This window comes from Hippocampus zosterae, chromosome 17, assembly GCF_025434085.1.
Source record: "Hippocampus zosterae strain Florida chromosome 17, ASM2543408v3, whole genome shotgun sequence".
Classification (NCBI taxonomy): Eukaryota; Metazoa; Chordata; class Actinopteri; order Syngnathiformes; family Syngnathidae; genus Hippocampus; species Hippocampus zosterae.
Window position 1 is genome coordinate 9,168,375 of NC_067467.1, and position 13,312 is coordinate 9,181,686.

The 13,312-nt window shown below is 46.3% G+C and overlaps 1 protein-coding gene across 1 annotated transcript; it reads right to left on the minus strand.

Annotated features, from left to right (window-relative positions):
• Window positions 1–727: 727 nt before the first annotated feature.
• LOC127590076 (forkhead box protein K2-like) lies at window positions 728–12,092 on the minus strand. The gene is made up of 9 exons (XM_052049500.1): window positions 11,594–12,092; window positions 8,590–8,784; window positions 8,251–8,404; window positions 7,678–7,824; window positions 7,417–7,610; window positions 5,648–5,850; window positions 5,291–5,548; window positions 3,956–4,126; window positions 728–3,866 (listed from the first exon to the last, which is right to left on the minus strand). The coding sequence occupies exons 1-9, from the start codon at window positions 11,881–11,883 to the stop codon at window positions 3,691–3,693; spliced, it is 1,788 nt and encodes a 595-aa protein (XP_051905460.1). The 5' UTR covers window positions 11,884–12,092; the 3' UTR covers window positions 728–3,690.
• Window positions 12,093–13,312: the final 1,220 nt, after the last annotated feature.

Sequence of the window (13,312 nt, forward strand, 5' to 3'; positions counted from 1 at the left end):
CAAACGCTCATCCTCCTTTTCACGATTCATTCATTCATTCATTCATCTTCCGTACCGCTTGATCCTCACTGGGGTCGCGGGGGGTGCTGGAGCCCATCCCAGCCGTCTCCGGGCAGTAGGCGGGGGACACCCTGAATCGGTTGCCAGCCAATCGCAGGGCACACAGAAACAAACAACCATTCGCACTCACACTCACAACTAGGGACAATTTAGTGTGTTCAATCAGCCTGCCACGCATGTTTTTGGAATGTGGGAGGAAACCGGAGCACCCGGAGAAAACCCACGCAGGCCCGGGGAGAACATGCAAACTCCACACAGGGAGGCCGGAGCTGGAATCGAACCCGGTACCTCTGCACTGTGAAGCCGACGTGCTAACCACTGGACTACCGGGCCGCCCCTTTTCACGATATTAAAGGAAATTAAGACCATTAAAATGATCCACAATCTGATTTAAAGTTAGAAAAAAAATCTGTAGTTTCCTTAAATCGAACACAAATGTAAATTACAGAATGAAAACGCAACATTTTGTTCAGAAAAAATCTTGTTGTTCAAAATGTAATTACTTTTGAACATTCCTTAGTTTTGCATTTGTAAAGCCTTTCAGCTGTATAAAAATATGCGTAAAAATGTCACATTTTATTTTTTTTAGCGACATACTCCTAAAATGTAATGTTTAATTCCTCCCATCAAGTCCAGTTGGTTGAGATGTGAAAAAAGGACCAAGAAGTGATGACAAAGACTTTAAATTAATTTATTTAAAAAAAAAAACATTTTCTCCACTGAGGCTGAACAAGCATTATTCTTCCTTTATGGCGTTTACAATCAGAAACCCGCAGGTGGGGTGCTGACTCAAATTCTGATGCAAACGTTGGGGGTTCCTTTATTTTTTTTTCTGCCAGCCAGAGGGAGACAAAGCATGAAAAAAGGAGATGACAATGTAATCAAAACAAACGAGAAAAAAAGAGGACAATGAATCAAGTGCGGGTGTGTGGGTTTTCTTTTCTTTTTCTCTCTCGCTCTCATGCGGGATTGGTCTTTCTTCAAGTCTTCCAGTGTGGTGTGTCACAAAATTTTGTGACAAGGTGTCACAAAATTCCAGGCAGGAAGCTTCCGAAAAGCCACTTTGCCACTTGTTCCAGCTACACGTCCATGTACAAGTAGGCTCTTAGTACAACTTGGAAATGGTGAACTGTTGAGTACTAACATTTGATGTCACAAGTAGCACTCGTAGCACACAGTTAATAGTGCACATTTTTTCTTTACCGCTAAAATGGAAGTTGTCCTACTAGTGAGGAAAAAGTGCCTACTAGTACAAGTAGATTTCCTTGCAATCCAGTGTAAGGTAGTACCAGTAGACCAAAAGTGGCACTAGTAGTGTGGGGTGGGGGGACCCCATTGGTCTTCTGCTATGAAGGACAAAGAGTGTACTAATAAATGGATCTTATATATCAAGAATATTGAAGCCATTTCATCTTTCTAGATCTCGATCCGTCTGATGGAGAGATGCACTAGTAGTGGAAAAATTGTTAGTACAGTGGGGGAATTTTCCCATTTTCCTCCACAAAAACAAATGTGTTAGTTTAACACATTTTAATCGAGTGCAACCAAAAATTAAGGGGTTTTTTTTCAGTGCAAGCCAATTTTTCGATGAGTGCATCCTAGTTCGACTATTGTGCCTAATTCTCTTACTAGTGCAGAGTGTACTAGTACGTGGACCTGATGGAGCGCAAGAACATGGAATAAATGGTCAAATAGGCTTGCCACGGGGGTATAGGTCTGGTTTCCCGGTCTTTCAACAAGCTCGTTGCCTTCATTTTTGGAAGTGAAAACAAAGAAACAAAGAAAAAAAAGTCCTCCGCTCCACACGGTGGCGCTGTTGCGGGATAGGAAGTTGCGAGTTGAGCGGCTAGCTGCCAAGTGTGGAGGAATCCGTTTTTGTAAGATGGCCGCCACCCAGCCGGCCTGGATGAAAAAGTTCAAGTGGTGGTGGTGGTGGGAGGGGCTCCGTTCTGCTGAGGTAGATGCGACAGAGGTGTGGCGCTAAAGGCGGATGTAAGGCGGTTGTGTTTGGCCTGTCCATTCAACACCGTTCTTTTTTTTTCTCCTTTTCACTCTTCGCTTCTCTTTTGGCACCTCAGGCGAGACAAGCAGGGTTGCGAAATTCCAGAATTGTTTTTTTTTTTTTAAAACCTTTCCCAGGACTAAACAGGAAGTGAACTTTCCAAAGATGTCCACTTGTAAGCGTTTCTGTGACTCCTCCAGTTGGAAGCTGCTGACGACACGCCAAGCTCTTTGGCAGTCTCAGAACATCTTTTTTGAAGTGTCGCCATGGTAACCGGCCGTTTTTTAAGGGGAGCTGCCAATGAGCTTTTCCTATCGTGTCGTCAGCAACAGAGAGACTGGAAGCGTCACACACAAAGGCCTTCAAGTGGACATCTATCGGAAACATCTATTTCAGGAACAAAACAGCTGTTGTGAACTCAGAATAGCTGCAAAAGCTCAAACGAAGTTGATCCGGGACACCGTGATCAACAACATTTTCGCTGTTGCCATTTCGTACATTCTTTGAGAGAACCTTATTCCCAGAAACCCTTGCATATTTGCTTTTTTTCGTCACCCCCCCTCCCACACATATTATCCATGGAGGATTCCCCCCTCCCCCTTTGCATGTCAATTGTAATGAATGTCAATTATTGGAGAACATTTGCTCTCTGTAAGGCAAGGGAGCAAGTCCTGCTGCCTTTTTGGTTCATTCTAAATTTCCCCCGCATTAGAAATTTCAAATTTTTAGTTGGTTGTGTAACTCGGGGACAATTTATTCTGAGCGTAGTTCAGACTACAACAAGTATGGTGGTACCATATCTTATCCGACCACTTTTTCCACTTACGAGCTGTCACATGGCGGATTTTCTAAATTAAAATTTCAAAAAGGGACCCTCCAAATTTCTCTGAATTGTTTTCCAATTCAATTTCCAAACAAATGTAAAAGTGTTGTTTTAGCACCATCTCGGTGCAACACACTGTGTTGAAGTGAGTTGAAGGGCTCCACTTCGTGCCTCTATAGGCAAGTATCTCGATTTTTATGGGGTGAATGACTCAACGGTTTTGAAAATGGTTACAGCAGGGCTTGCTTACGATCTTGCTTGTTCACATAAGCAAGAGAGCGATGGATCTTGAACGGGTATGTGACAAAACAAAATGTTTCTATTTATGCTTGGATGCGATAGCTTACCAATGAAACGATCCGTCAACTCTCCGTTAATTCCCGTGAAAACATCACAATTCAGAATATTTCCCAAAACTGCCAAGATGAACTTCCCATGGAAACGTCCCCAAACTTTCCACAAATTAACAACAACAAAAACAAACTTTCCGGAAATGTACTGAAAAGTGTCCGGATTTTATCGAAAATTTCCCAGAAAATTACGGAAAATTTCCCAGAAACGTTAAACAAAATGTACCCAGAAGAGTTGCAGAAATGTATCCGGATTTTTTTTTTTTAGGCATGACTGGAACTTCCCAGAAACATAACTGAAATTTCCCGGAAATTTTCCGAAACTCTACCTGAAATTTCCTCCTTTTTTTGGGGAGCCCTCGTGACAAGTAAAAGAAAGGACAGGTGAGGGTGGTGATGGTGGACGCTCCCTCGGTGCTGGGTTGGTGGGGTGTGGCATGGATCCGTTAAGGAGCTTAGTTGTTACCGTTGTCCGCCGGCCTGGCCTCATCCTCCGTTTTGGCCCGTTTGGCGTCGGGCGGCGCACCGCCGCCCGCCTGCTGGTCGCTGCTCTGCCGCTTGATGGTGGGCAGCGATGCTGAGGCGGAGGCGTGGTCAGCCAGCAGGTGAAGCGGGTTCGCCACGGACGGACCTGAAGGGCGACAGACCGATTGTTGCAGTAACGTCGAGTGTCGTTTATCGTGGGAGGCGCTGTATAGGTAGATGCGTGCGTGTTCTGACCGCTGCTCTGTATGGCGGTGGTGATGCTGTGGTTTCCGTTCTGCGTGATCGTCTTAACTGGCAGCTGGTGTTGACCCAGGATGGCGACGGTCTGCATGGGCCCGGACGCCGCCGACGTCTGGATGATGCGACCCACCGCGCCCGTGACACTGGGCACCGCCTCCACTTTCACTGAGGGAACACGGAAACACACACGTTTTAAAAAAAGGGGGCGGGGGGCTGTTGATTTGGTCACAGAACACCAAAGTTGAAGAGCTGACATGTGACTAAAATTCTGGTCCAATAGTTGAAGCGTTGAACGTGAGACTGGTTGGAATAGTTTGAATTGTGCAATGGTTTGAATTTGAGAATTTTACTGTGAAAAGCTGGAATGTGGCGAAGGAGGGAATTATCAGAACGTGGAGCAGAACCTTCCGAGTTTGGAATAGGAAAGATGGGGATTTTTTTTTTTAACAATCCACCTGTTTAGTGCCATCCATGCGTTAACTCGCATACGGGGTATTTTTTGAATGCATTTGAATTAGGAGGCCCTCATACGATTGCCCACTCAGTCTCAATCTTAAAGGATTCTTGAGGTGTAATCGCCAACCCATGTCGCGGCAAGTTTATTTCAACCATCATACACCACGAGATCTAAGAACACAAGACAAGAATAAAATGTAAACAAATAAATAAAAGAAAGAAAGAAAAAACATGTCTCGATTAAAAATGAAAGTGTAGAAGTAAAGCTTTATAAAATGATTAAAAAGGAGCTAACGGCAAACCTTTAACCATAGTCAGCGACTTCAGATTTGCGTGCGTCAGATCGGAATGATCTCGCAAAAATCAGAAAACAGAGTTGAAGGAAGCAACTTTACTTTTCATCAACTACCGTATATGCGACAGATAAACATTTGCACCGGAAAGCTTCGCGTTCATTTGGATGCCACCATGCTGTGCCGGAATGGTGCTTAGAAGTGGTCCTTAGAAGTAAGGACCAGCCGCCAGTGGCCGCGACACGACTGGGCTTGCTCGATTTTGGGGAATGAGCGTGAAAACTGAAGGTTCGAGACTTACAGTGTTAATTTTCGGTTCGGACTAAAAATTGTCACCATTCATTTCATCACAATTTTTTTTTCCCGGATGAAAAAATATACATGCAAGTCATTCCTTGATGTGATAACGAGAAAGATTCGAGAGTCAGAGTGCGAGATAATATCCATAGCTGGTAGAAAGTGACGAGAGGATTTGTGGGCCGTTTCACGATGGCGGGAAAAAAAAAAGGACAAAGTGGAAAGAATGTGGAACAGTCACGCGCGGGAAGAATTCTACCGTTTTGACACCACACTGACCCACCTTTGCCATCAGCTCGCTCTCCGTTCTCCTGCATCTGCAGTTCGCTCTTGCTGATGACGACGGCGGCGGCCGGCTGCGTGATGACGGCGGTGGCGCCGGCGGGGATTTGCTGCAGCACGTGGACCGTCTGGACTGTCTGGACAGGCTGGGAGGAGCCGGTGCTGACCGGCGACGCCATGGTGTAGGTGACCGGCTTGATGTTTTGAGGTAGCTGACCCTGCAGCGCGATCAGCACCGGCTGGTTGCCGACTGGAGAGCCTGGAACGGCGTCGGATTACACACCGCCCCCCATCCATCAATTGTATCTATCCGCCATCGAGCGACGGCCACAATCGTTGGACAAAGCCGAAAACCAACCTGGTGTGTTCTGTGCAAAGTGAGCTTCTTGGATGACGGCCAGTTTGGGTTGGACCACTGCGGTGGGGGCAGCGGGGGCTACGGAGGAGGTGTCTATCTCCATGGGGACCGGGGAGCCCTCTCGGGACAAGCTGTCAGGGGTCTGCACGCCGCTGGAGTGAGCCGACAGCACCCCCGAATGGTTGGGGGAAGCTGGGGCGCTCCTGCGGGGAGAAGCAACATCCACCAAATGTTCCAAAAGACACGTCACACATTCTTCAATACACTTCCGGTATCCTTCTACAGCAGGAGTGCCCATGACCTCGATCGCGATCGACAAGTAAATCGGCGACTGGTCCCGAGTCGATCGCGAGGGGTAATGAGGGGAAAATAAACAAACAACCATTAGTGTGTCTTTGTGCACACAATAGTACCGTATTGGCACGGATACCGAAGACGACCCCCTCTTTTCCAAGACTCAAGTTTGCAAAAAGACCTTTTGAACACCAAATTTGCTTTCAAAACTTAGCTTGTAGCAGACGTGTGCACATTTTTCAGAATGATGTCTCTGACCCACTGGTGAAAGGACACTTTGATCCTCTCCTCTTTCATCTAGAACTGCTTCAGACAACAAAGTGTGTGCAGAAAAGTGGTGAAGATTGCACGACTGTCTGTGTCCTATGTGTTGTGTTATTTTTGACTTCAAAATGGCGCCGCGAGAGTGGCTACCTTTCCAGCAGCTCCTATATTTTGTTGTTCTACTTCTTCCATTCATAACTTTGCTGCCGCGAATTGGGAATTTCTCCATTGCTAGACTAATAAAGGTTTTCTTATCTTATTTTCTTAAATTAATTTTGATACAGAAAATAAACAAAAGGATTCTAACAATATATTTGAGAGAAAAAGCATGTTATTTTGCCTCATTCCAATCTAAAGTGCAATCACATTGGCTTCTGATTTTTGAAATGTAAATGAACATCATAACTTCTCCTCAGCTGCCGGGTAACCTGGCCGATCTTCGACCCACTGTTCTCCAGATTGTCACCACGTTTCTCCATTTTCTGTTATCTCTTCTATTATTTTCTTCTCTTTTCATTCTTTGTGGCAGGAGTTCACTTTGGCCTGGCGAGCATTGGCTTCAATGATATCTGGCGCCATCTAGGGTCAGGTATAATGCAGAGACCCCAAATATAAGACGACCCCCTTCTTTCAGCCTTATTTCCAATGCAAAAAACACCATCTTATATTCGGGCCAATACGGTAATATACTGTATATTTTTGGTGTTAATGTACACTGCCCCCTAATCATCCTATCAGTCTCATTTTCACAAAAACGTATTTTAAAAAAATCAAATAAAGCAGATAAATCTTTGACCTGCGTCACCGGAAGTTGTTAGCGCTCAGCAGTCTGCAATTGCAGCTTGTGATCGGAGCTGTTGCGCCATATCTTTTATCGTTATCATTATTCTCAGTCAGAGTTTGTTTCGTGTACAATTCGCCGAGGGCACGGGAATCCAGAAGGCCGACGGAAGCACTTTAAAACGGTACGTGTGAGCTACGAAGGTTAATAGGCTGCAAAAGTGCGTCGCATGCCTCCGTGTCAGGATATTGCTCATCATGTCGTGCGTGTGTATGTTGCGTGCGCGGCAACGGGGTCGATCGCGGGAGGTTGCTTGATCGAAAAGTCAATCTTTGGTTTCAAAAGTTTGGGCACCCCTGATGTGCACCCGATTGGCATTTCTTGAGTCAATTCAGCAGTTGTCATGTGATGATGTGAGCGCCAGGCACACCTGGAGGAGAGGGGCCCGTGCGGCGTCCTGAAGCAGGGGACGCCGCGGGGCCGTCGTTTCCTGAAGGCCTGGTCAATGAGCTTGCCCTCGGACGATGGGTCTATCCTCCAGAAGGAACCTTTGCCGGGCTCCTCCTGCGAGCGCGCCACCTTGATGAAGTAGCGGTTCAGCGACAGGTTGTGGCGGATGGAGTTCTGCGGCAGGAAGCAAACGAGGAATATGAGCGGGGGCCCCGTCGCCGCGGGCGTCAATCAAACTGACCTGCCAGCCCTTGTCGGCGGTTCTGTAGTAGGGGTAGTTCTTGGTGATGTGATTGTAGATGCCGTTGAGTGTCAGCTGCTTGTCCGGGGCCAGCGTGATGGCCTGGACGATCAGCTGAGCGTACGAGTAAGGCGGCTTGGAGTCGTCCTGACCAAAAACAACCACTTCAACTCCAGCGACTATTCGCAGCCACAGTCGGGTCAACTTCATTCATTTCGGCTCCTCCAAACTTTTGAATAAGCCTGGCCGACCGCTCAATAATTCTGTCGATATTGCTCGGCTTGCCGTTCGCCAACAAAGAATAAAAAATAAGCATTTCAAACACATCTTGCCAAGATTAGAGATTAAAGATGATTAAAAAAAATTATTTACTTGACATCAATTCCTACTTTTTTATTTGTCGGAGCTTCTGTGCCAGCTTGTGGCACAAAAACACATAAATAGGGATATTTAAAAAATAAATAATTTTTTAAAAAAAAGGATAGATTCCACAGGAAACAAACCGCCAAATGGCAGATTTGTGAAAGCGTGATCATCATTTCACCGCACTTGTTTTCCACTTGGGACTCTCACCTTGGGACTGTCTTCGCCCGAAGCGTCCTTGTCGTTTTCAGGCTGGGAGTTCTCGTTGAGCAGCTGCAGCTCGGCCGAGCTCACCATGCGGCCCCCCATGCGGTACCCCGACGAGCCGGCCCCCCGAGGGCTGGACGGGCATGAGTTGGCGGCGCTGAAGACCGAGATGCCACAAGAGATACGACGGCACATCACCGTCAAGGTCAGCGCACGCGAAGCAAGGTCAGATCGGACATTTCAAGGACCGGACTTTCGGCCGTGCTTTAAACAGCTGTCGAGGTGACACGACGCGATGCGACGGACGCGTCGGCGGTTGCGACGAGGCTCGGCGCAGGTTACCTGATGGTTCCGGTGGGCGAGGGGAGCGGACTCATGAGGTGGGCGAGGTTGTCGGGAATGTTGATGGTGAGCGGCGCAAAGTGAGGCTGCGCCGGTTTGACGGGAGACTCGGGGGCTTCGCGCCTCGTTTTCCTGCCGCTGGACAAAGCCGTGAAGGTGATCTTGATGTTGGTGCTGGGGAACCTGAACGTGCACCTGAATGGATGGAAAAGGAACACATTTTTTTCGATTATTCCATCAGTTAAAAAAAGAGAATTAGCAACGCTAATACCAATACAAAATATGCATGTGAGGTACAGGTTTTATTGACGTCTGCTTCCTCACATATGTGCGATTTTGAACATACGTGGCATTAAAAGGGCGAGGCCTCACCTAGTGAGTGATGTGTGCGCCATTAGATTGTAGTTGACAACCGTAAGCGCAGGTTGCTCACCTTTGAGCACCACGACACTCACTCGGGCCGCGGGGCAAAAATTAAGTAAATTCGCGAAGAGGTGTTGATGTTACCTTGTGTCAATTATGTCAGCCAGTCAACATCTTCTTCGTGGAAAACGATTCTGAATTTTGAACACTGTCTTTGACGCGCCTTTCCTCCTGGAACGGCGCCAGCACGGCAACTTGTTTCTACACGGAGCGCCGCATGGCTCTGCAGCAACATGAGGCCGCGTGGAAAGACCTTAATGTCAAGATTCCGAGGCGGACGTTGTGCGCCAACTTTTACTTGTCGTCTAATCATTCCAAAAAGAGTTACACCACAAATTCTGCGTTTCTGGAAAGCAACCACACCTCACCGATGACTCCATGCCAACACAAAGGAGGAGCATGTGTCACAAATTATTCACGGCAATATTTGTTCAAAGCACAATTTTTTTTAAGCGCCAATTGTTTACATTTCTCTCAAGGAAAAAAAAACAACCGTGACATATTTTTATTTGATCGAAGGTGTAGTGTTCTCATTTGTCTATAGTGGGGAGGTTTGGTATTTACTCTTTTTTTATGAGAGTTGTAATGACATCACCCTCAAATAACAAGACGGAAGACACGTCCGCGTGTCCTAAGAATCCTCAAATACCAAACACGGGTCCCTTCATCTGCACAGGGCCAACCAAAGACAAGACTCCTCTTTTTTTTTTACTTTTCAAATGCAAAATTGTTGCAAATGCTCCGTTTACATCTCCAACTTTTGGCGTTAGCGTCAGCCCGAAGGCGCAATGTCAACAAACGAGGGCGGGAGAGGGAGTAAGGCGGGAATGTGCGGGGGTGGGACAAGAACGCGGGTGTTGACATCAGCACCGAGGAATCCGGGCAACAAGCAGGGAGGAGGTTTGTTGCTGTATGTAGTTGCCCATATGGATGTGCGATCATGTCATCATTGTGCGACACGCGCTTTGCTTTGGAGGCATTCACACATAGCGAGCCAAGACGAGACAGACAAGAAACGAGGCCTCTCAAGTCTCGAAACGTTGGGCAGTTTTCATGCAGACAAATTGAAAACTCTGGCCCAATTTCTTATAACAAAATGTGACCTTTTCACCATGTTTGGAAAAAAAAGGAAACACATTTTCCACACGATTGGATTGAGGATGCTCATTAACACAAATGGAGTCTTGGAACAAAATGATCCCCTCCAGTTAACACGAACAAACAAACAACACACTGAACGAGTTTCAAAGGATTGCAAAAGGTTTCCTAAGAAAATATTGCTTCATGTGTCGGTCGCAATCTTAATCTGAACAGTACTCCGGGCATTTATTTGAGGGGGGGGGGGGGGGGGTAACTAAAACGAAATATGATTTGATGACGAAATATAAAATACAAGGAGAACAAAAGGCACCTCTCATTCTAAAAAAATCTGCCTTGGGCTCAAGACTTACAGTTCTCAATCATGTATAGACTTTGAATGGTGTCAAAACATGATTCTTGAAGGCCTTTCTGTTCACGTTTCCATGAAACATGTCACCAAAACAGTAAATATGACTTTTACTAAACCGACTTAGTTGTGTTATTGTCTGTGGATGTACAGCCTACATCCAAGTACGAGTTCTCAAGTGCAAACCAGGAAAATGGCATTGATTCGGGGCATGTTTTATAGTTTGCACAATGACTCATGAATTTCAAATTCGTCGTAATCAAGAAACTAACCGGGCGAGTGACAAAAGCTTGCTTGTTTGCATTATCAGGAGACCCCAACGACCAGAGATGTAATTCTTTGCGTGTTTCAACATACTCGGCTGCTCAACCTGATTTGGACGTAATGTTGAAGACTTTAGTTAGGAAACATCCACCTTCGGCGGGAATTTAGAGCTCAACGTAATCTCGAAGCGAAAGAGGCCAAAGAAGCAGTGACAAAAGCTGCTTCGTCTGTGAATAGAATAATAACATGAATCGAATAATAATAACAATAATAAAAGAACACCACAAACCGGTGGCTAATCCCAGCAAAAGGGGTTCTGAAAATGGCTGGCCCGGAGTTAAAAGCGTCAAATGTGCTAGCTTAATAAATACTTGCTCTTATAGTAGAGGTCAAAAAAGGAACGTGTATGCGTGCGCGTGAGTGAGAGCGCGCGTGCGCGCGACCTGGGGCGGAGACGCTTTGGGTTTGTTTACGTCCAGCGGCTCCATTCACAATACACACCAGCACCCAGCTAATGCTATGCGCATGCTAGCAATCCGGTCGACACTCAATAAGGCCATCACGTCTTTCCGAAATATCATCTTTAGTGGATTAATAGGCACCCGTGAGTCAACATTAGGCCGCGTGAGCTAGGCCGGGCTAGCTCAACAGCAGCTACGGGCTAACGTGGCTAACAAGAATGTCAACAAAGACGATGGAGGAAGGAGAAGCGTAAGGGCTAACAAGCTAAAACACGTGCTGCACCCCCACCCAAGAAAAAACGAAATAAAAGAGAAAAGCCCCACATTGCGACGCCTGTTTCTTTAGTTTCACGTGCCCTACCAACTTAAAGTCCCATCGTTCCAGGCGGGGGGGTTTGCAAGTACTCACATCGGCGGCAGCTGCAGCGGAGCGGCACCCCGGCGGAGGAACACCCCGTCTACGAAGACCCCGTTTTTGCCCAGGCAGCGCAGGTAGAAGTCCCCTCCTCCGCCTTCGTCGCTGGTCGTGAAGATCTCCAGGTGCCGCCGTGAGATGAAGCTCGAGTGTCCCATACTGACGTCCACGGAGCCCTGCGACGAGTTGCGGCCGATGCTCACCGAGCGCTTCTTCATCACGTATTCGAACTCGCGGCCCTCGAGCCGCGCCACCGGCCCGGATGAGCCGCTCACCGCAGCCATGGTTAACGCGAGGGGCGGCTCGATGAACACGACACGAGTTACGTGGTGGAGGCCGAAACCGAGTCACCTACAAGCGGGGCATCGAATTTAGAAACGAGATTTGGTGGGGAACGAACATGCGAGGCCGGGCACAGCGGCTCCGACCCACCGCCGAGAGAAAGGCCAGCGCCGAGACGCGCTACCTAACCAGGGAGGGGTGGGTGCTGAATCCGGGTAGTTTGACGGCACCGCTGGCCAATCGCATGCTCGGACATTGATGCAGTGCCGAGAAATCGACCAATCGGAGAAGAGGAGTAATCCGAGGACACATTCAAGATCGGTTGAAGGGCACTCTCTGCACATATGGGAGGACGGAGGAATGGCGAAATACCAAACCGAACACGCTTCAAAAACAAAAGATCAAAATATAAAAACGACAGTACCCACATGTCTGTGCCGGCATCAGCAGTTTGGGGAGCGGGGCGGGGGGGGGGGGGGGATTATCAATGTACATAAAGAGAGTTCCTTAAATGAAGATGTTTCTGCTAGCTGTACTCGAATTATATATTTATTTAGTATTTATTTCTCTGAGGAACTTTTATCCATACAAACGAGCAATTGTGAAAAGTAACCAGAGACAAACAATTTGTCACAGTTTGTTTTTTCCAATATCTATTTCATCCCAATTTATTCCTTGACGACGTTTACGTTTACTCCTTTCTACGCATCTTTGAGTATTACAACAAGTGCTACACAGTACATATTTATTTTACAAGTGATGATGAATATTATATCATTTTAAAACAGTTTAGCCGAAAAGGGAAACTTGTCCACCCCAAAAAATCTTTAGTTTTAGTTTAGTCTGAATGTATTTTTTTAAAATTCATAACTAGGAGGAAAAAGTTATGATTTGATGAGAAAAGTTGGCTTTTGAAGAGGAATGGTGCGGGGGGGGGGGGAATCATCATTTCCTGAGAATATATGAATAAATGCGTGTGGTGCGGGGTTGACAATACATTTCTAATGTTACATTAATGTTTCTGTTAATAAAGCAAACTTATTTGTGTGAAATACTGTACATCCTCAGAAAAAGTATTTTTTCAATGCAAAAATGGATGGCTGTCAGTATCTGTCAATGCAGAAAATTAGCCGGTAACCTCCAACAGCCACTAGAGAGCACCACACACTCTCTTCATGCTATTTGGGGTGACGTCATGATGCCACTTGTACGACTTTTTCCCAGCGGGGGAAGAAAAACATTATTTCCTCCTAAGCATTTTTTTTTCATATTCATCTTCTTCTACTCTCGTCAAAATGTTTTTTAAATCAGTAATTCTCTGAAAGTGCCCATAAGAATAATAATTTGAGTTGTAATATTTTATTGTAATTACATAATTTTAAAATATGAAAAATACAAGTAAAAAAAATCATTTCCACTTAATTTTAGTTG